General features: G+C 42.4%; 1 protein-coding gene and 1 long non-coding RNA gene across 11 annotated transcripts in view; one reads left to right on the top strand and one right to left on the bottom strand.

Annotated features, from left to right (window-relative positions):
* Positions 1 to 23,375, bottom strand: part of rgl1 (ral guanine nucleotide dissociation stimulator-like 1) — a 301,930-nt gene that overhangs the window by 10,715 nt on the left and 267,840 nt on the right. For all 10 annotated transcript variants that reach the window (XM_069937500.1, XM_069937502.1, XM_069937501.1 and 7 more), the window contains 10 exons: positions 21,054 to 21,247; positions 18,890 to 19,023; positions 17,308 to 17,523; positions 15,596 to 15,699; positions 14,975 to 15,059; positions 9,279 to 9,368; positions 8,750 to 8,836; positions 8,213 to 8,245; positions 5,810 to 5,931; positions 3,758 to 3,847 (listed from right to left, as the gene is read on the bottom strand). In XM_069937500.1, the coding sequence (XP_069793601.1) occupies positions 3,758 to 3,847; positions 5,810 to 5,931; positions 8,213 to 8,245; positions 8,750 to 8,836; positions 9,279 to 9,368; positions 14,975 to 15,059; positions 15,596 to 15,699; positions 17,308 to 17,523; positions 18,890 to 19,023; positions 21,054 to 21,247 (1,155 nt within the window). The remainder of the gene's footprint in view (positions 1 to 3,757; positions 3,848 to 5,809; positions 5,932 to 8,212; positions 8,246 to 8,749; positions 8,837 to 9,278; positions 9,369 to 14,974; positions 15,060 to 15,595; positions 15,700 to 17,307; positions 17,524 to 18,889; positions 19,024 to 21,053; positions 21,248 to 23,375) is intronic.
* LOC138763411 (uncharacterized) lies at positions 282 to 12,639 on the top strand. The gene is made up of 3 exons (XR_011357534.1): positions 282 to 331; positions 2,734 to 2,970; positions 9,485 to 12,639. It is a non-coding gene; the product is annotated as an uncharacterized lncRNA (long non-coding RNA).

Below are 23,375 nucleotides of genomic sequence, written 5' to 3'. Positions count from 1 at the left end.
GAAGCACAGGGTCTTTGCCCTATCGGAGCTTGATATTGTCAATGCAAATGATTTTTCTGCTCAATAGTTTTGAATGTAGAAATATTTCTGGGGAGCCCTGTGTAAACATAGTAGCATCTCATATTCCCACTATCAACTATAACTGGGGTAGAGTTACTTGTATGCAAAGTACCTGGCCCATATTGCTCCCTGATTGGTGGACTGAAGTAGAGCTATACCAATGAAAAATGTGAACTGATTATTTTTCCTGTCCCATTGACCTTGCTGACTTCAGTCCACAGCTCAAAGCAAATCAAGCAGTACAGAAATAATATTTAATCTGCAGTGCATTGTGAGTACTCATTTCTTGGCTATGTCTAAACTGAGAACCTGAAATGCAGCATTTACAGCAGTCCAGGAACCAAGTTCAACATGGACATTGATCTCTGTTAAGAAGAGGTATTTGTGCATCAGTCAGCAGGTCAAGATTCAATTTATTGTCGTATTGTAAAACAGTGTCATATTACATGAAATTGCTTTTGCCTGCTGTAAGGCAGACACATTCACCATCAGCAGAAATTGCCTGAAGTGCCTCTTACAGTCAGAGAAAGAGAAGCAAAAGAGAGTTCTCCGCAGTTACTGAGTGGCTTCCCCTCCACCACTATCAACTCGGCCCTCACCCACATCGCCTCCATTTCCCACTCATTTACCCTGGCCCCCTCTGCCCACAGACGCAACAAACATAGAATCCCCCTCATCCTCACCTACCACCCCAGCAGCCTCCGCATCCAAAACATCATCTGCTGCAATTTCCAGAACTTACTACAGGATCCCACCACCAGACACATTTTTCCTTCCCTCTTGGCCTTCTGCAGGGACCACTCTCTCCACGATTCCCTCGTGTACGCATCCCTCCCCACCCATCACACCTTCCTCTGTGCCCACAGGAGGTGCAACACATACATCCAGAGGACTTATTTTCTGCATCCGGTGCACCCTTTGTGGCCTTCTCTTCATCGGTGAGACCAGTCGCAGACTAGGAGATCGCGTCGCTCAACACCTCCGCTCCATTTGCAACCACAGCCACAGTTCTGCGCTCCTATATCTGTCCACGGCATTATCTACTGCCCCACCCTGACCACCCGCAAAATGGAGGAACGATGCCTTATTTTCCATCTGGGCACCCTCCAGCCACATGGCATGAACATTGACTTTACTGCTTTCCATTAAATCTGTCTGCCTTTTCTTTCCCTTCCCCTTTTCTTGTCCTTCCAGTTCTTTCACCCATGCAGCACCACCATCCCCCGCCTCCATTGATGCTGTCCCTTCCCTCCTTTCTCCACCCACCATCTCCTGCCTTGCCCCCCCACCAACCCTTTTGTTTGGACGCTTGGTAGAACTCTCTCATACTTAAATGAAGGGCTCAAGCCTGAATCATTGCTTATGTATCTTTGCCTTTGCTACATAAAGGACATTATTTGATCTGTTGTACTTCTCCAGCATTTTGTGTTTTCACTCCAACCACAGTGTCTACAGAATTTTGTGATTTACTTCTATAGATTCATCTCCAGTGCTTCCGCAGCCTTCGCAACCACACAGAGTCCATCCAAACCATTTGCAACCTGAGCTTCAGATCTGAAACAGTCAAGAACCCTTTGGCACTCCCTCGTAGTCCGGTTCTGATACCTGGAGCCACTTCAGCCAGTTTTGAGCCAGCCTCCAGCAGTCCGCAGCCCGGCGCGTGTCCCCCGTTAGTAATCTCCAGCAGCCCACAGCCTCCATGGGTCCCTCGCCTTGAGTCACCTGTAGCCACGCTGCATGCGCTGGTCTTTCAGCCGCAGTCACCCCTCATTGGTCCACCGCTGTGGTCACCGTCTTCTGGGTCATCTCATCTGCTTCTCCTTCTCAGACAGGGGATGGTCTCCCTGTTTTCTGGTGCCCTGTGCTAGTCCTCCGCTCCCCTGGAGTCTGCAACCCCTCGTGACTGCTGCCGTTCATAGATGCCGCCATCTTCTAGGTGTGATATGGGACTGTACATCAAATCAATAAGGCAGGCACATCTTATTTTTAATGCTTCACTGGCTGAGGAACTTTTAAGTTCAATGCAAGCTCAACCCTGCATAGAGAGTTGATCCAGATGAGATGTTTTGTTCCTGTTGATTAAGTGTTAACTCTGCTAAATTAATTAACTCTTCAGGTTTGAAATTAACCATTCTAACACAAGTGAATCTCATTCACTTGTCACACAGTAAAAATCACAATGTCATGCCTGTTTATATCACAATTAGATATGAGAAAGAGAAGTGCCTACGATGTAAAATGGAAAAATAATACTAATTTAAAATGCACTGCAGCTTCCAATAACTTAATAAGGCAGCAAGTCTGAGGCAAATTCAACATATAAATCAAGAGGCCACCATGTTTCATTGAGTATTTTAAATGTGAAACAAAATGGTACAATTAATGCTTCAACACCAAACCTGCTTTAAAAATATGGTGCAGTTATTAATTATGAACCAGCATAAGGCAAAAATAGCTCGTCTTCTCAACTGTCACATCATGAATGTAGAGCATCACTTATTTAATTATTTAAAAGAATTGCAGTACAGGAGGGATAACTGATTTGCCCATGAGTTTCACCCCCAGGAATAGGTAAAAATAGTAAATCAGCAGTTTTACTAAGATGGCTTTGATCAAGCAGAGACAAATTACAACTCAACACCCTTTGCTGTCCATATTCATCTGTCCATTTAGCACAGATGGGCTTCCAACATAAAATGAGCAGCAAATCCACGGGAGGCCATTGATCTTGGCCTCAGGAAAAGTATCTTAACAGCGACAACAAGAGACGTACATTCAAACAATCTTACAATATACATGGAAGAATCTTTGAAAGGGATACTGAGGCTTCAGACATGGACGACTGAAGAAGTAAAAAGTTGGATGATATTTTCCAGCTGCTTGCAGGTCTCACAGGAGGATCTTCAAAAGGTGGGTTTTATTCATTTATCTGAATTCCTTCAGTTCCCCATGTGTTTATTCACCAATGTGCACATTATGATCACTGAAATTCTATATTGCTGGGCACTCTTGTGAATCCAATTGTGGAAAAGGAAAGGGTTATAACTAAAGTATGTTTGGGGAGGGAAGAGGAAATAAAACAGAGCACAGAAATGGCAAGACAGAACAGTTTACTTCTTTCATTCTGATTGCACATGATAAAGTAATAATGGAGCTGGTCCTGAAACAGAAACAGTTATAGCTGTTAATGACCAAGGGTCATAGAGCTTAACTGGTAGCATTGGGATTCTTTTCCCTTTTAAAGGAATAGCATGGGGATGCAAGGAGTTGTGCTGAGGAAACAGTGAAGTCAGAGACTGGTTTTAGTCAGTGCCAGGTGAAGCCAAGTATAACCTGGTGAATATGGATCAAGCATCTGGGAAGCAGGAGTGAGCCAACTTACTCCATTTTTGCTTGGCATACACATGAAATCTCAAGCACCCCCTTTTAATTTTCTACAGTCCTACAGCAATTTATCAATTAAACTTTCAGTTGTCCCAAACTTGATACACAGAAAAGTCTAGAGACCAAAGTTACCTATTCATCCAAGTATGTTACTCATGCTATGTTTCAAATTACACACTGTATCAAACAAGCTTTTATGTTCCAAGATAGAAAGGGATATGTATCAAAAGGCTTTTTCACAATGGTGCACTTGGAATCAATATGAAAATCAATAAGAGCAGTGCCCTTTGAGGTGTTATTTTATTATACTCACAGACTGAGTCGCTTCACCATGCTCTTCCTGGGCTTTGGAGATGTGGGACTGGTATCAGTGGTAGGCTCAATTTCACAGGACACATTATAGCTACAGGATCGGAGATAAACACAATTTAGACAAGTCTCCGATGGATGCTTTTAACACAATTATTTTGCAAAGCTCAAAAGCTTGCAAACTGATTATTTTGCCAAGAGGCATTTGCTTCTCTGGCAAAAGAACAGGGCTCATTTCATTGATTAATGATTGACAGGTGCAGCAGCTCAAAGCCCAATATTTTCCACATGGAAACTACAGGAGGAATATTGGTTGTATGGGAAATTCAGAAGGGGTTCATCATTACCTATCCAGGGCATTCAGCAAGATGCTTGCCCCAGAAGAAAAAGAACTGAAAATTGTATTTTGGATGCAGGACATTCAATAGAGCTGGAGAATTCTTGGCAATGGCAGATACAGCAAACTGAACTTCCAGTGCTTAGTGCAACCAGGAAGCATACAGAGATGGAAAGAGTAAATGAACTATAACACAAAAGTCTGCAGACACTGTGGTTAAAGTAAAAACACAATGCTGGAAAAACTCAGCAGATGGAACAGTGTACTTCATATAACTAAAGATACATAACAAATGCTTTGGGCTTGATCCCTTCATCAAGGTATGAAAAATGTCAGTGTAATGGTATGGATTATATATAGTCATTGGCCAGTAAAGGCACAGCTGGCCTGCCCCCTGATGACACTATCCCCTGGATTCCTCCCCTGTGGCCTAGGCCATAAAGGTCGGGTCACCTCTCCCTTCCCTGCACTTCCCTAGCTTGGATCCAGGCCAGCTCAAGTCTTCTGTCTAATAAAGCCTATCGTTCCCCTCGGTCTTTGTCCTTGTGGTTATTGGGGCAACTGGTAGTGCCCATCAGTCAGGAGGCATCTGAACAAAATGGTGAAGGGGGGAATGGGGAAGAGAGGAGCACGCTCCCAAATGCAGGAGGTAATAGGTGGATAAGGGATGGGGAGCATCGCACTAAGCAGGGGGAGGAGGGATGGGTCGGTGAATAGAGAGGGAAGGGGGAGCTGGAGGTACAAAGACAAAGGGAAAGGGAAGGGAGGGAGAACAGAAAGTAGCAGAAACTGGAGAAGTCTATGTTAATGCCATCTGGTTAAGTGCCCAGACAGAAAATCAAATGATGTTCCTCAAATTTACAGGGAGTCTTGGTGGGATAATACACAAAGCCATGGACAGACATCTCAGTATGGGAGTGGGACACAGAAATGAAATGATCAGCCACTGGGAGATCCCTGTCACTGATGTGAACAGCAAAGTGATTTCCCAATCTGGGCCCAGTATCCCCAGTAGAGAAGGCCACAAGCAGAGCATTGGATGCAGTAGATCACTCCCGTGGATACATAGGTGAAATGTTGCTTCACTTGAATAGCCTGTTGGGGCTCCGAATTGTGGTGAAGAAGGAGGTGTGGGCAAGGGAAGGTGCTGGGATTGGGGGAGGGGGAGGGAGGGGAAGGATAAATGCAGAGGAGAGGAGAGAGAAAGATGTAGTGGGATAATATTGTAGGTGCCGAAAACTATGGAGGATAATGTATTGGATGCAAAGGCTGGAGGGGTGGGAGGTAAGGACAAGGGGAATCCTGCATTTGTTGTATCTGGGGGCAGAGGAGACCAGGGCAGATGAGCAGGAAATGGAGATGTAGGTAAGGGTTAAGTTGATGAAGTTGGAGGGGAAGCCACGTTTGTGAAAGGTGGAGGACATTTCAGATGATCTGGACTGGAAGACCTCATAATGGGAACAGATCCAGTGGAAACTGAGAAATTTAAAGAAGGGAATACAATCCTTGCAGGGGACTGGGTGTGAGGAAGTGTAATTGAGGTAGTTGTGGAAGTTGGTGGGTTTGTAAAATATATTGGTGGAAAGTCTGTCTCCTGAGATGGAGACAGAGAGATCAAGAATAGTGTAAATGAACTGTTTGTCTGAACCTTTGAAGAAGTATTAAAGTCTCACACGAGTTCAACACGTTCCTGAATAGACTGTAAAGAAAGCTTCTTACCTTTCTTCATCTGTTAAATACTGCTGACTGTGGAACCATTTGAGAAACCTTTGGACTGGACTGATGCAGTAACTGTTACAGGCAGACTGCAACAGCTTAATTTGTGCAATTACCTCAAACTCCTGTGAAGGAAAAAGAGAGAAAAACATTACTTCCTCAGTAACATCAGGTAAAACTTTTGCAAAAAAGACTATTTGCTTGTCAATGCATCCACTTGCAAAGGCCCACAGATATGTGAAAGTGTACCGATGTAACTGATGAATACGTGCATTGACTGATCCCAGTATTGCTTTAAGTCTCAATTCCTGTGCTGGCAATTAAAATCAAACATATATTACAGGCACATAAGCTTAAAAAAATTGAGAAGAAGACACATTCTTGATAACTGTAAGCTTATTTCAACAAAATATTGAATAGAAAAGCAAAGGCTGATAACTCATTACTCATGGTAAGATTGATGTGGAACACAATGGCGGCTTGTAGCCAGAAATGAAGAGCAAGGACACTGTGAAATCTGAATGCTTTCTTTTCATTAGTTCTAAGTTTTCTGCTACATTTGTCAAAAGAGAACATTTCAAAATCCAACACTGAAAAGAGCTTTGCCCAGAAATTGAATTTCACCCTAATTGTATCCCTCCTCATTGAAAAAATATATACTTAAAAAAAAATGGCAGAATGTTTTTCACAGTTCACAAGTGTCTCAGCAAGTCATGTAAAAGACCATAACAGTAGTGGTGGTAAGAGAGTCTCACCGAACACCCACCCCAAGTACTATTAAAACAGGCAATTTCCAAAGGCAATTGGACAAAGATTGCATGTTCTGCATCTTGTTGCTAGAAATGATGGGAAGAGCGTCGATCCTTTAATGAACTCTCAACAGTGCCCATAATCATTTTGAAACATGCACAAAATTTCAAATGAACAGCATGCATGTAATAAGGGTGCTAAACAGTCCAATTTTGAGGTACATGTTACTGTTGATATCTGTTGTTCAAGAAACCTATTTGCATGCACTTCATAGTTCAGCTGCTGACAAGGTTGGTTTTAATGAAATAGCATGACCCCAAATTTAATCTTGGGCCTCACATATCCTACTTAATCTTGCAAAACCATATATGAAATTAGGGTATGGTACAAATTGCATCTTACATACATATGAAATCAGGGTATGGTACAAATTGCATCTTACATACTAGAGTAGACTAAAATTCTGGCTCACATTATCATCCTGGAAACTAAATATCAATGCCTCGTGTTGGTGCTCTGGATGGAATGTCAGTGGATGAATATTGTTATCAGTAGCCAGGGCATTTTACCTCCTTCCAGCATGTAGTAAAAGTAGAGAAAAAAATCGTACTACTGCATTCCTCTTTACATTATTCGTGAAGGCATGACCAGGACTTGCATCTCCCTTCTGATTGGAAGTAATGAAATATTGAAGAGTAAAATCTATAGTTTACGGACAAATACCATTCACACCTTGACGTCCTTCAACAGTCTCATACAGGCTGCTGTCAGTGACTGAGGCACAGAATGTGTTAAGTGATCCATATTGGCGTTTGCAGACTTTGAACTTCATCTCACTCTTTCTGAATAGATTTCTGTTCCTTTCTCTCTTCTACAATACTTTGTTACCTCCTCAAGGTGTTATACTAATGGTTCTCAACCTTTTTCTTTTCACTCACATACCACTTTAAGTAATCCCTAGGCCATCAGTGCTCTATGATTAATAAGGGATTGCTTAAGGTAGTATGTGAGTGGGAAGGTTGAGAACCACTGCTCTAAACCCAATTGTTATTGAAATATTTTTATTGAGAAAAATGATCATTGGCCCATTTCCCTTGGAGTTATGAAACGGTGCACATAACGAGTCCATTAGGTACAACTAAAACAGTGATTATCAACCTTCCCTTCCCACTCACATCCTTTCTTTGGCTTCGCGAACAAAGATTTATGGAGGGGTAAATGTCCACGTCAGCTGCAGGCTCGTTTGTGGCTGACAAGTCCGATGCGGGACAGGCAGACACGGTTGCAAGGGAAAATTAGTGGGTTGGGGTTGGGTTTTTCCTCCTTTGTCTTTTGTCAGTGACGTGGGCTCTGCGGTCACTCACATAACTCACTCACATAACACCTTACTAATCACAGAGCACCTGTGGCATAGGGAATACTTAAAGTGGGATGTGAGTGGAAAGAAAAAGGCCGAGAACCACTGGGTTACACAATTCGTCTCAATGCATCCAAAAACCCTCTATCACAATCCTCTGGTATTGAATATTGATTCTATGTATGACATAATTTAAAGTCATTAATTTTGGAGAAAGTGATCCTCAGTAAGATTTGAAAGCACATTTCCTCCACACACATTTCAGAAAATGATGTGATATGTAGCAATTCAATACTTACCCTTCGCCGCTTTTCAAAGTTGATCAAGCCACCCTAGAAATTAGAGGAGGAGGGGGAAAAAAAAACATTGATTTGTACTGAAGTTCATAGTGCTCCAGGATGACAGATGCAGTTGAATTACAAATCACATCAACATGCTTCCAAATCATCACAAAATTAAATAACAGTATGATTTAATATATAAATTATGCAGAACATGTGATCTGTGTGAAGTCATTTACACCACACAATCAATACTGGGAATAAGAAAATGAAATGCAGCAGGATGTCCAATTAACAAAATTCCCCAAGCTCCACAATGTACATTTTCAGTTTGCAATTTAAAAAGCCCATACACATGAGCACCTACTTCATAATTTTAGTAACTTCACTCAGTGTTTGATTCATATTGCATTCAATTACTGAATGCATGTAACCTCCCTCAGGCCCTCTTTGATCTGTCTCACAAGTGGTTTCACTGCCACTTTGAGGATTTTCACTGATGTTGTAAAGATAGCAACTACCAAAGGAGGAATCCCAAAATGCAGCAACACTTACATCAACGTAATCTGGAAGCGCAGTGTCCAACATTGTCAGATCAGTCAAGAAGGTGCCAAGATAAGGCACAGTCCCTTGCATAACTCCCTACGAAATAGTGGAAAGTTAATGCAACTCACACTGAACATGCTGGATATTATATTTTTCCAAAGGTCTCGATCACACTGTTTTCTTTTTCTTGTTCAACTAAATCAGTTTGAAATTAAACAGTTGAATATTTCAGACACAAAATGAAGGTGCAGACCAGCCATTCAGTCATATTCAATCAACATGTTGAGCATTTTGATCCAAATTACGGACACATAGTTTTACATGATAAATAGTTTTAAATTTTCAACCAAGCCAAAAGCTTTTTTTTTTAAAAAAAATCAGCAGTAACTAGTCTTTCATTTAATTCTAAGAACTGGTAAATTGCCAGATTTAGAGCAAAACAGCTGCAAATTGCAACTTTGAGATGTTTGTTTCCAGGTGAGATTTTCTTTGGGAACAATAGTGCACAACTGATGGCAAATATAAAGGAATGACTCACCATGTCCTTCTGCAACTGCAGCCGCTTCTGAGTCCGCTTCTGGTTTTCTTTCACACTACTGTCTAGATTTGCAAATTTTGAAGTGCCTTCCTGAAAGTACAGAAATAAAAAGCAATTAGTCTATTTACCAATTAATAATTCTCCTCAATCAAATGTTGCGCATTTCAACTGAAACAAAGTTAATTCTTTACTCATTTTTCCTACAGGTTTGCAACTCTAAATCCTTAAAACAGCCTGCAAGACAAATTCATATTTCCATCCATGACATCCAGAATTTTATTTGTCGTGAAATTTCAGTGCAACCTTGCAGAGAATAGCCTTGTGCAAAATGGACAACACCAATCCAAATGCACAGAAATGGGAGGGGGTTTAATTGCTGGGAGAAATTCTGATGATCCAAAAAAGGCTTTGTTGTTGACAAAAATAATTGCTCTCTGGCTTGTAGTCTGATCTCATTATGTATTTACATCCCAATGCTTTCTAATCCGTTTCCTAGAAGGATGGAGGGGAGTTATAAATTGTTATGCTGGAAATCACTTCTGACTTTCTGCAAGCTTCCAAACTTGGGTTGCTCACCACACTGGTGGACAGCAAAAGGTAAGGCCCTTAAGTGCATTAAAAAGGTATAATAGGAAAACATCATCACTTCAACAGAGAACATTTCCTCAATTTCCAACCTAATAAGGATAGAGTAATTCCATGACACACTCTGAGGCTGTACATCACAGTCCTGCAACGGCAACTCCAACTGCAAACTACTATGAAACTTGGACCTTACTCATAGAAGATACTGGGCACAGACTGGGAGACTGCGTCACTGAGCACCTTCGCTCTGTCCACATCAGTGACAGCCCCCTTCCAGTGGCCAACCACTTTAACTCTAAGGCCTACTCCCATGCTCACATGTTTGTCCATGGCCTCATGTACTAACCCACCAAGACCATGAGTAAATTGGAGGAATAACGCTTGATTTTACGTCTGGGCACTCACCAACCAGATCACATCAACGCCAACTTCTCCAGTTTCTGGTACTCTCTGTTCTCTCTCCGTTCCCTTTGTCTTCTTACCACCCCCTTCCCCTTCTATTCACAGAGACCTACCTCCTCTCCCTGCTTGCTGCTGTGCCCTCCTTATCCACCTCTTTCTTATCCCCTGCCCCAGCCCTCCTCCATCGTTTTGTTCGGTCACCTGCTGACATTTTTTCATACCTTGATGAAAGGCTCAAGTACAAAACAATGGTTTTATCCTTGCGACATAAATTATACTGTTTGACCAGCTGAGTTTCTCCAATGTTGTGTTTTTACTTATACATATTACAGGATAGTTTTGTAAATATGGGACAGTTCTATTCCTTGCCACCAAGCTCAACAATGAATAGCTTTGTGTAGCCAAACTGGCTTCCAATCAGAAAATAAAAGATGGCTACAAGAGAGCAGCATGGTACGGGATCAGGAGAATTCTGAGGAAAGCATCTTGAGAGATGGTAGAAGAGTCAGTTGGGCTCAGAGACATTAATGCAAAAGGTTGCATCTGATATTGTTTAAAGAGGAATGAGTGCATTTGTTTCACTTTAAACACAAAAGAAAACACCAGCTACATTTGATATAGAAGTGGAATTAAAATGGAACACATGCATTCACTCTTCCCTACTCGGAACAATGTGACTGGTAATGGTAACTCAGCTACAAGTTTGTACATTGCTAATACCAGGATTAATTAGTAAATGGCAAGTGGAAGAGTGAAATAGAAAAGGAACTGAATGAGTTGATAAAAGAGAAGCAATGCCATAGAAGGAGGAACATAGAATGAAAAGATAAGTAGAATAAGATTGTTGAGGGATGTGCAAATTGGAGGAGAGGTTCAGAGAAAGGAAGCCAATGCAAGTCGATTGCAGAATGGTTACTTGAGTTCGACTGCTGAGTGTGAGTAACTTAATTTTATGGAAATGCAAATTATTGCAAGCACTGAAAATATGAAGTAAAACAGAATGCACTTAGCGTGGAGAGAGAAACTAGATCAACATTTTGCCTTTCATCAACCTGACCCACTAGAATTTCTATTTTGTTTTAGATTGGGTGGGAGGGGGGGAAACAAAAGGAGAAAAACATCTCATCTTGGTTTCAGAAAGAGCACTAGGCTGCAGAAATGGTGGGGAAGGCACAAAAATGTGCAAGGGTTCAGACACATTCCTCTATGAGACAGTTGTCAAGACTTTCCCCATGGATTAGTCCAGTCCAAGCAACGTAGGGGATATTCTGGAGGCTTCTTGTCATCTTAATGAGAAAAGATGATCATGGGTATTAGAATGAGTAACTCTGCAGGATAAATGGCTCCGAATGCTCCACTACACTGAATGGCTGAATCTGCAATGAATGTCTTTTCTAATTGAATAAGGAAAAGATGCTTCAGGAATTTAACCACTGGTCTGACTTCTGATTACCATTCTATTTTTAACATCCATGAATATTTCAACAGCAAAGTCAATCTTGTTTCAGCTCCAAGTGCTTCAGGAAATAAGCACACAACGATGTGAAAAAAACACCAGGTACAAAAAGGAAAAAGGTACCTCCCCTCAAGATCTACCTCAAAACACTCTCAAACATTAGGTAGCTAAGATGTCAGTGTGGATTTCCTTTCCCCAGACAAAACAACACCCTTCCCCTTTCTATTAACTTCCCATCTTTTTCATGCTAATTCCCAAAGAACACTCACATAAATGAAGGGTGAATTGCTTGTTTAAAAATTGGAGGCCAAGAGAGATGGGCATTGGTGGCAAGATCATTTTCTTTGGATAGATGGGGCAGTCATGAAAGCAACTGGTCAAATATCTGGACTGCAAGAAAGCAAGGGGTGGGGTATGTGGAAAGACATGGAAAAGAGACTGTCCATTTACCTTTCCTGGAAGCTTTGATGTGAATCACAATGTGAAACAACACCTTATATTCTATCTGGGCGCTCTCCAACTAATCGACTTCGCCAATCCCTGTTAACCCCCTTCTGCGAGTCTCTCTATTCCCCAAGCTTCTGACTCTTTTCCTCCAACCCCCTTCCCTTTTTCTATCAGAGAACTACCCTCAATCCTCTCCTCCTATCCCTTCTCTGCTGGTTTCCTTTCTACCCTCCTACCTATAGCCACATTAACCTATTAGCCTGTGCTCCTCCCATTCTCTCTTCCATCCTTTCCTCTCATACCCCACCCTTCCTCCACCATTTATTCAGGCACTTGCCTGCTTTTTCTTACGCCTGACAAAGGGCCAAGGCTAGAATTGTCAGTGTGTCCTTTGCATAACCTGCCTGCATGTGAATCTTTGACAAACAGCTGAACTTAATTGATGTCATACTGCCTATGCAAGCAAAATGAAAAGATCATTCTTTTATTGATAGTAAAATATTACATAACCAAATAAACACCTCTCAAATTTCTCAACTAAATGTGATTTGCTTCTTTTTTCCTTACCAAGATAGCAAGCATTCACGTTTAGTCTGAAATTGGTTATTTAGCCAAGTTTTCAGAAAAAAAAATCAGCCTTGATGAATTTTCAGAACATCCTGGTCATAGAACACAGAACAATACAGCACAGTACAGGCCCTTCGGCCCTTGATGTTGTGCCGACCATATTTTCCTTCCAAAAAAAAATTCTAAACCCTCCCTACCCCACAACCTTCTATTTTTCTTTCCACCATGTGTTTGAGTCTCTTAAATGCCCTCAATGTTTCAGCCTCTTCCACTATCCCTGGCAAGGCAATCCAGGCACTCACAACTCTCTGAGTGTCATATTGAAAGATTAACAATGTGATTCATACTCAGCAGTTGTGAATATAAACACCTTAACCCTTTGAATGCATTCATCAATGCAAGACCACACAGCTTTCTAAAGAGGCACAAAACCAGTTGAATCAGGTGACAGTACAATTACACAATCACTTATCTGGACATCTAAACTCCGGAAAGCTCCAAAAACCGACATTTATTTTTGAGAGAGAGAGAGAGAGAGAGAGAGAGAGAGAGAGAGAAAGAGACGGCAGCGCGACTTGGGCGGGCGAGGGGAGGGGGAGAGAGACAGCAGCGCGTCTCGGGCGGGCGAGGGGAGGGGGAGAGAGATGGCAGTGCGACTCGGGCGGGCGAGGGGGGAGAGAGACGGCAGCGCGACTCGGGCGGGCGAGGGGGGAGAGAGACGGCAGCTCGACTCGGGCGGACGAGGGGGGAGAGAGACGGCAGCGCGACTCGGGCGGGCGAGGGGGGGAGAGAGACGGCAGCGCGACTCGGGCGGACAAGGGGGGAGAGAGACGGCAGCGCGACTCGGGCGGGCGAGGGGGGAGAGAGACGGCAGCGCGACGGGCGGGCGAGGGGGGAGAGAGACGGCAGCACGACTCGGGCGGGCGAGGGGGGAGAGAGAGACGGCAGCGCGACTCGGGTGGGCGAGGGGGGGAGAGAGACGGCAGCGCGACTCGGGCGGACGAGGGGGGAGAGAGACGGCAGCGCGACTCGGGCGGGCGAGGGGGGAGAGAGACGGCAGCGCGACTCGGGCGGGCGAAGGGGGAGAGAGACGGCAGCGCGACTCGGGCGGACGAGGGGGGAGAGAGACGGCAGCGCGACTCGGGCGGGCGAGGGGGGGAGAGAGACGGCAGCGCGACTCGGGCGGGCGAGGGGGGAGAGAGAGACGGCAGCGCGACTCGGGCGGGCGAGGGGGGAGAGAGAGACGGCAGCGCGACTCGGGTGGGCGGGGGGGGGGAGAGAGACGGCAGCGCGACTCAGGCGGGCGAGGGGGGGGAAGAGATGCCAGTGCAACTGTAAGGGGGTGGATACAGCATCACAATTCAGGTGGGCTTATATCTGGGGCAGTTGGCTTTTGTTCTGAAATCCCGAAAAATCTGAAATTCGGAACACACTGTTCCCTAAAAGTTCTGGATAAAGGATTGTGTACCTGTAGTATAATGTGATTTTATGAAATTAGGGAGTTAATATTCAAAAGATTCTACAAATACACTTGTGGATGATAAATGTGTCCTGGTTCCTACAGCAAGTAATTGTTATCATTGAGAATAAAGGAATAAAAATAAAAGGATATAATTGAACAAATAATTACACACAGGAACTGCCATACAAGTGTTCCATCTAGTTTTTAAATACGAGGACCACAGTGTCTGAAGCCATAAAGTCAAACATTGACACAATTTCCATTTAGTAACACATTAAAAAGACAGAATTTCCAAGATAGATTCCTAATACACTTGTTACATCACAGGCTATATAAATTCAACTTATGTTTCTCGGTTAGCATAGTTAGAATCCTGCGCTGTCTGTAAGGAGTTTGTACCTTCTCCCCATGACTGTGTGGGCTTTCCCCGGGGGCTCCGATTTCCTCCCACCACTTGAAATGTACCAGGGGTGTAGGTTAATAGGGTGTAAATTGGGCAGCACGGACTCGTGGGTCAAAATAAGGCCTTTCTTTGTGCTGTATGTCTCAATCTAAAAACATTTTCTTAAAATTAAATTTAAAATTTAAACTTAGAAAAGCCACTTCCCTTATTTGTACCAAGGCTTAAAACATTTGATGAACCTGACCAAGCCAGGCTATCTGAAACAAAGCAGACTGCTCCAGGTGCTTCTTTGGAGTCCAATATTCAATAGTCAGTAACTGGTTTAATTCATTATGAGCACTTTATTTAACACCCCACTATAATAGCTTCCTTACCCTCATTAGCAGTTCTCTACTTGTCAGGTGGTTATTTTGATCAGAGAATATTTCTGAAAGCTCTTCAAACATCAACATGCTGTCTCTAATTAATAAAAAAAATAGATATGAGGTTATAAGAGACAGACTAATCAACAATTCTGACAATAAGTAAATCACAGACTGCTTGGTGTCATTTTGAAACTTCACTGAATCATACAGGATATCTTTATTGAACACCAAGGGAGCTCATCAAATGTCCAAGCAGATTCAAAATCATGACAAGACCAAATCGTCTCTGGCATAGAGTTAACACTCAAACACATTTCTTTGGATAATTAGGAATTACAAATGTACTGAATTGTTGGTGATCACATTTGGTTCACCAGAAGAATATATCCACCAAAAGGAAGAATTTTACAGGCACAAGATTTGAAACTTCAGCAATCCTTTTTTTTTAAAAATAAATTTTTCTATTAAAGACAATCGCACAGCAAATTCTTATTTTTCAGTCAAGACATACTTTGGGGATGAGGGGTGAAGTCATCTGATAGTTGTGCAAGCTCAGGGAGAAACCTACAATCCAATCACTACATAGTTACTGTATAAAAAATACAGGGCTATCTAGAAAGACAAACTTACTTTGAAACAGTAGCCCAAGCTCTCTTCAATCTGTAGATGGGGTTTGACTGCATGGCGGAAAGAATGGCACGCAGGGAGGAGAAATTCTTCATGATCCTGCATTCCTAGTGGTGGAACAAGAGAGACCTTTGTCTATCAGTTTTTGTTGGTTTCATCACATCTCAGGGTTCTGAATTCAGTTACCAAAGAGAGTCAGCTGTGAAAATATTGCAGCAATGAGATATGGTGGAAAACATTTACACTCGGTAACTTGAAACTTGTTATTCACTTTTCCACCACAAGCACCTCTTCACTTCATTGCCAATCAACTTCGCAGGCCGACAGCGATGTAAAGGACACCAAAAGCATTCAAAACAAAACTGTGGGTGCTTTTTTGGGGTCTCACAGGCTGAAGAGGCTGGAAAAGTGGGAGCACCTGACATAAAAAGTTCATGTTCAGGACCCACACCACATGATAATAGTTATCCAAAAAAAAACCTGGTGCACTTACTGGACCAAAATACCACAGCTGGTGCCAGGCTAGCTCATCTCAGCCAAGAGAGTAATGGAAGCCTTCTGCAACCCTGGTTATATGGAGAAACAGGGGAAGCACAATTCCTGGTCCCTAACTTTTATGAGATGAAGTATAGAGTGGAACCAAGTTATGTATTTCCAGGAATGAAGTGAGGTCAGAGCTGACTACAGACATAGTCCCCTCTCTCCCACCTCATCCTTTTCCCAAATAATTGATTCATAACAAGCTAGATTTGGACAACTACTTTGGACAGACGTTGCAAGGTAGTCTCATGTCCATATGTCATACCAACAAGAATTTGAGACACAAAAAATGAAAATGTTAATTACGACTCACCATTGGGGAGGGAGAAAATCTCTCCTTTAGGGCCAATTCAATTCTCCAAGTGCAATTAAAATTTGAAAATCAGTTTGCCTTATGCCTCACACAAATGGCATTAAGTGTTTTGTTTGGTAATGCTAAGTATTCATATACAAGCATTGACTGAAACAGGAAATGCTAAGTATGTAACCCCAATCTCTTTCCCTTCAGAAGTCTTATAGCTTCATCTCAAGAAAAAAAAAATGAATAAAGACTCGACTTAGTTCTATAGGGCAAAGGCCCTGACCTAGAGTGCAGCCAATGAGGCTATCCATTTTATAAATTGTAAAATGATCATGGGAGCACTTCAGTGAAAACCAGACACACAGACGCCGCACATCTTGTATAATTAAGCAAAGCATGAGAACAAAGCAACCACAGCATCCCCACTGCACAGGACAGAGCACAGCAAATACTCTAAAAACACTGGGAATTAAGGGGTGTTGGTTATTCATTTTGGTCTGTGATATGAGGCTAATGGAGATAAGTTCTAGCATGAGCTATGCTTGCAGCCAAGGATGCAGAACATAGTGATTTAACTTTCTAAGCTCTCAGTGCTAGGGAATGATGAATAGGTCAGTATTCCAAAAGCTTCAGAAAATTTCCATGGCCACACAACTCATCCGTGGCTCTTTTTCTTCTACAATCTCATACGATTCCAAATCTAGATGCAGAAACTCCCAAATACCACAACCCAACAAACCACCAAACCTGCCTGTACAAATTGCTGTTTTGATCCATTCCACCTCAGTTTTAATGGTTCTCTTCTACCAAGGTAGATACCTGCACCATGGACTTTGACTTTTCATACAGGTAGAATAGATTAGCCCTGTGTTACCTGGGCAACATCAATCCACTTTTCAATGATTTTGGCCCGGTGCTGAGGCTTTAGTTGCACATCTCTCAATATGGTGCTGATGACGCATTTGGTGAGAACATTGAACTGGGTGATAGTGGCTCGAATCGTGGGTGCCAGGTGCTTGTTTCCCTTTTTGTCCCTTCTCGACCAGATGCAACCCAGGCAGTGGTGTGGAACAACTTTCTTGAACAATTCCTGAAATTGAGCAAAAGGATTAATCATGGGCCAATTAAAGACTGAAGTACAACTAATTGCATTTGAAGTGTCAGGTGGCTGTGTGCTCGCACAATAAAGGTGAACAATAAGAACACTGTGTACTTATTAGCTGGTGTGGGTGTGATGGACCATGGCTCATTTCAGACTGGAGGCTTTCGGAGGAGGGAAGCTAACTCTAGTTATCTCAGGATTGAGGTCCTAGATTCTGGTGAACACACATTCAGCAGATTTTTGGTGAAACTCTCTGGGCATTAAGATAATCAGATCCAAGTAATTAGAAGACAAGGTTTTACGTGGATTGAAGTACAAATGAAATTTGACAGTGTGGTGAGCCGACAGGTCCTTGCAACAGGACTGAAAAGGCACACAGACAATTGGTCCTGCCAGAGGAGTTTTTAAAATTTTTAAAATTTAAACATACAGTACACTAACAGGCAATTTCATGCCACCCAATTAACTGACAACCCCCTTATGCTTTTTAAATGGTAGGAAGAAACCAGAGCCCCTAGAGAAAACCCATGCAGACACGGGGAGAACATACAAGCCCTTACAGACAACAGGATTCAAACCCTGGTCCCGACTACTGGCACTGAAACAGCGTTACACTACCATGCTGGTATTTGGGGAAATGGGACAGCATTCTTACTACATCTTTCAGCTTACCCATGCAGAAATTTTGTGGGTTAAGCATGAATGATCTAAAGAAAATAGAAAATGAAGGTAGCAACAGGAACCACTTGGCAATTTTAGCTCAACTCACCATTTAGAAATTGGACAAATCAATAACAAAATTGGTTTCATACCCTATCCATCTTAAATCTGACAAATGAAGTCTCATCAAAGCAATGTCCCATTCAAAAGAGTGAAAGTATTTTGACCTGTTCCATCAAAAAACATTTGACAAAGCTCCCCACCACCCCCAACCAAGCAAGATTCAAATGTTTTGAAAACAGAAAACAAAAACTGCACTCCAACTTTGAATATTGCAGCTTTTTTTCTGAAATTGATCTTGACCTATTGCTCAGATTCCCAAGATCTGGTTGTTACAGTGTGAGCTATTCAGCTTTCACAAACCTAATTACTTCACATGACATCTAGTTCTGAAAATAACAAAAAAAGTTGTTGCAGCTTTTGCTAGCACAGACATTCCAGTCTTGATAATGAAGTCACATGTCAAACAACATGTTTTAAAGCTTTTAAATACTCCTCTGTGAAGTGAACTTTGAGTTGTATTTGCTAACACCGTTAATGATGTGAGGAAAGATTAGGATGCATAATGCAAATCAATAGATGGCATTTTGCGTAAGCAGGAAATTGTACCCGATGTAATTTCTTGTTTACTTACAGCATCCATGTAAGTCAACTGCTCTGCCACTTTATCTGATGGAAAGGAGAGGAAATCCTGCTTCTCTTCAATTCCGTCTATCTCTACATCCCCTTCCTCTCCCAGGCTGAAAGTGACGTTTCCATGGTAACCATCTGTACAATTGACAAGACACTTGTTTGTGCCCAAGGTTCTCAAAATTAATTATAAAAGACTTAATAAAATACAGTCTACATTTTAAATTAACAATCTGGAAAAAAAAATCAATTTTGAGCAAGGTTTGAGAAAATAATATTGCATTACAACCAAAGCCACTTAAATGGGGTAACTCAACTGGCAAAAAACCCATCATTTTCCTTCCTTGTCCTCATCAAACAGAAGTGATGAATGAGGAGCTAAACTATCCCCACTGACTCGAGATTTCTGCTTTTAAAATAAGCCAGCATTATTTTTAAGTCACAATACAACAGAAATATCATTAATATCTCTCTGTAACTGTTCTGTGTTTCTAAGACTGCACTATGTGCAGGTTGAGCCAGACTGCTCACAAAATTAATTTACACACAATATGCTGGTACAAACTTGAATTGAATTGAATAACCTTGAGTTAGATAGTGTGTAAATATCTGAAGATTCTACAAGTCCATTGATTTCTGGTGATTATGTTGGTGAGGTGTGGAGGGACAAGGAATTGCTGGCAGTGGATTGTGTTCTGGTTTGTGTCCCAACAGTTGCTGCCAATTTACCTCAGTGACTGTACAGCCCTATAGTCCTACCGTCATCACGAATGCAAAGTCCAGGTTTGCATTTTCAAATGACCTTTAAACTACAGAGTTTGCAACACAGCTGGAAGCAATTTAGATTATATTCAAAACAAAGTGATTTTTAAAATCAGGGAAATCACAAAACGAGTCAGCTAATTTTGGCAAAGATTGCTACTTTAGCCTCAACTGTGGATCCATCTCTTATCAACAAGAAACTGCCATATCATCTTCAAATGATCCAATAATTCCCACTTAAATGTCACTGATAATGGAGTATTGATGCTTAAATAATAACTAGGAGCATAAAAAGACCTTACTTTACATTTATAATGAACAGAAGACTAATAGTCTGACGGTGTACGGACAGGCAGTGTCCACCTCCTGGTGGCGCTGCTGTGCTCCTGTTTGGAGGACACACTGCCTGCCAGACAAGGTTAAAGATTCACCCCAAGCCATCAAGGTGACCCTTGCGATTAGCCCACCTAAATCACCAGGTGTTACAGTCCAGGGAGCCTGCCCAGACTCAGCCCTGACCTTCACCCAATTGGCCCAGGTGAATCACCTCGGCTGACCTCTGCTGAGCCCCTCCACTTGGCTTTGAGCCATTAGCCACAGCAGCCAAAGGGGAACAGCCTGCCCCGAGTGATTGGCCCACCCCAGTACTGCCTGCAGAACTATAAAGGGCCATTTGCCCCTTTGTTCTAACTCTATGGACTCCTCATGGTACATAAGTAGCACCTTTCACATTGGGTTGGGGTGAGTCCCGAGGCCAGGTAGCAAGAGTGTGTCCGTACCGGTCAAGGGATGGGGGAACATAGTATCACCTTGTGTACGTTCATGTCATTTCTCCCAGTCTTCTGTCTGTTCCTCCCTCGTTACCCCTTGCGTATTGCGTGTGTATGTGTGTGGATTTTTGCCTTGCATATTGACCCTGTTGTCCCATTTGCATCCCTGAAATAAATGTGTGCTTTGTACCTCAACTTTGACATGGTTCTTAACCTGTGGGATTCACATGAACCTGAACAACACTTGGGACAGGTTTGCCATACAATTGGCAAAACAGATCCACATTTACTAAAGGAACAGGGCTTGGATGAAAATATTTCCAGGCTCAACTTTGCTTCATCTCTACAATGTAGATTTGCAGTGACATACTTCACAGTAGCTTGTGGTAAACAATAATTCTGCAGATGCTGGAAAACTGGAGCGCAACACTCAATCGATAAAAGGTCTTTGTTCCGAAGCTTCAACTGTCACTTTCCGTGGATGCTGCCTGACCAGCCCCCTTCCCAGAGTTCCTCCAGAAATTCGTATGTTGCACAATTTTGCTTTTGCAGCCGTTTTAAAAAATGAGAACACTCCTTCCACTTCCGTGCACCCCTTTCCCAATTCACTGCTTGTAGCACAATTACTTCTCTTACTGTCTAGCTCCTGCTCCGTCAATTCTTGGTTCTGAAACAGCTCCAGGAGGTTCTGAGCCCGACGCTCGGGGACGGAACCTGGCATCGTCTGCCTGAGGTAGCAGAGCACCTTGTGGAGGCACGGGTAGTTCGGTACATCCCGGAAGTCTTCAGAACACTGGTCCAGCCAGGCTCGCAAAATTGAGGCTATAGCGCTAGAGATAAACAGGAAAAACAAATCAATAATTATGCAAGTAAACTTTGAAGTAATATTTAGTAGGTAGCAGGGTGATGACTGAATAGCAGCCAGAGTTCTGCCATTTAGTGGTGAGAGTCCAAAACACCACACTGTGGATAAGAGCTTTGAAGCTTAACTAAATGCATCTTGAATTTTAGAAGCTATCTTAAGTAACTTTAAATTTGAAATATACAGATCACCGTAAAAAGCCATTTGGTTCACTGTTGCCTTTTGGGGAAGGAATTCTGCTGCTCTGAGCAAATATGACTGTCGCACGACACAAGGAAATTGTAGTTTTTAAACGATAACCTCAGTTCAGTGGCAATGAAGATGATGAGTAAATTACAGTGTGTCAAAATTCACATCTCAACACAATCTGTACACAACATCTTTCAGCAACTCCTGTTGGGAAAGATACAAGGGAGTATTAGAGCCAACACCACCAGGCTGAGAAAGATCATCTTCTTGGCAGTGAGAATGCTGGAATGACCAAAGGAACTGTTTACATTAACCGAGACTCTTGTCTTATGAAAGAATATTTTTTATTTGTATATATGAATACTTGTCCTGCATTTTTATTGTTTGTCTACATGTTTTGTCTTGAGGCCTGGAGAATGCCATTTCATCAGGTTGTACTGGTACAATCAGATGAACACAAATTTGACTTATGTACACATTATACTGCACACATCATGCTGTACATATATTGTACAGGTACACGATCCTTTATCCGGAACCCTTGGGGGACAGTGTTCCGAATTTCAGATTTTTCTGGATTTCGGAAAGCCCACCTGAATTGTGCTGCCGTATCCACCCCCACCCCCTTCCAGTTGCCCAGCCGTCTCCCCTGACCGCCGGCCCCTCCATTGCCTCCCCCGACCACAGGTCCCCACTTGCCAGATTTTGGAGCTTTCTGGATTTTAGATGTCCGGATAAAGGATCGTGTACCTGTACATCTATCCGGTACATGGTAGTTTGGAAACTCTTTAATGGTCTAATTTTAGATTGCAGATAAGATTTTAAATTCCTTTCTAGTTTATTCTCAGAAAATGATTGTCTTACAACAATTGAACTATAGGCAGAAGTGGTGCAGCTGGTAGAGGAGCTCCCTCACAGCTCCAGAAACAGGGACTTCAACCTGATTTACAGTGTTGTCTGCGTGGTGTGGACACTCTTCCTATGACTACATGTCTTTGCTATTCATACTCTGGTTTCCTCCCACATCCAAAAATTTAATGGGTTGTTAAATTAATTGACCACTGTAAATTGGATGGACAGAAAAAACTGAGATGGAAGGGGGATAATGACAGGACTGTGAGCAGAATAAAATGGATTAAGGTAGGATTAGTGTCTACAAATGTGTGGTGTTCCTGGTCAGCACAGATTCAGTCAGATAAAGGGCCTGAATTGATGGGGTTGTAGTTTGATGGGGTCTCTTTACAGCTGCAAAAGGTGGCAGAGAATGGACTTTCTGAACAAAGAATCAGTCCTTGTCCTTCAGTTATTTATCTACGTTAATAACTTGGAGGGGGCAGAATTAGGAGAGAGCATTAAATTGCATGAAACACAAAAAAGGTTAGAATGCAAGTGCAGCAAGCAATTCAGATGGCAAAATAGCATATTAACCATTATTGCTTAAGGACTCAAGTTTAAAAATAAAGTATTGTTACAATTGGACAGGATTGTCAGTGACTTCAGTCAGCTTCAGTCACTTGTGCAAGGATATACTTGCATTGGTAATCTGGAAGAGATTCACGAGACTAATTCCTGGGATGAGGGCAGTCCTATCTGGAACAGAATAGTATATTTGATGCAGATTCTTTGTGACAAATAATTTTTTGAAAGAAAGGGGAAGTGAGGGCTGTGGGGAACTCTTACAGTAAATAAGTCCATGGGATTTACAGTAAACAAGGCCAGCCATGATCCAATTGAAAGGTGGGCAAGGCTTACTGTGCCAAATAATTCCTGTTTGTATTCTCTCAAGAGAGGCACACCAAAGCGGTCGAAATTATTTCAGGGGGATTGTGGAACTGCAAAAAGGTTAGTGATGGGGAGCGACAAAGTTACAAAAGGAAAGCACACGAACAAGAATTTTATAGAGGGAG

The sequence above is a fragment of the Narcine bancroftii genome, chromosome 5 (genome assembly GCF_036971445.1).
Source record: "Narcine bancroftii isolate sNarBan1 chromosome 5, sNarBan1.hap1, whole genome shotgun sequence".
NCBI lineage: Eukaryota > Metazoa > Chordata > Chondrichthyes > Torpediniformes > Narcinidae > Narcine > Narcine bancroftii.
The sequence above is the reverse complement of the archived record's forward strand: the minus strand, read 5'-3'. Positions and strand labels throughout refer to the sequence as shown.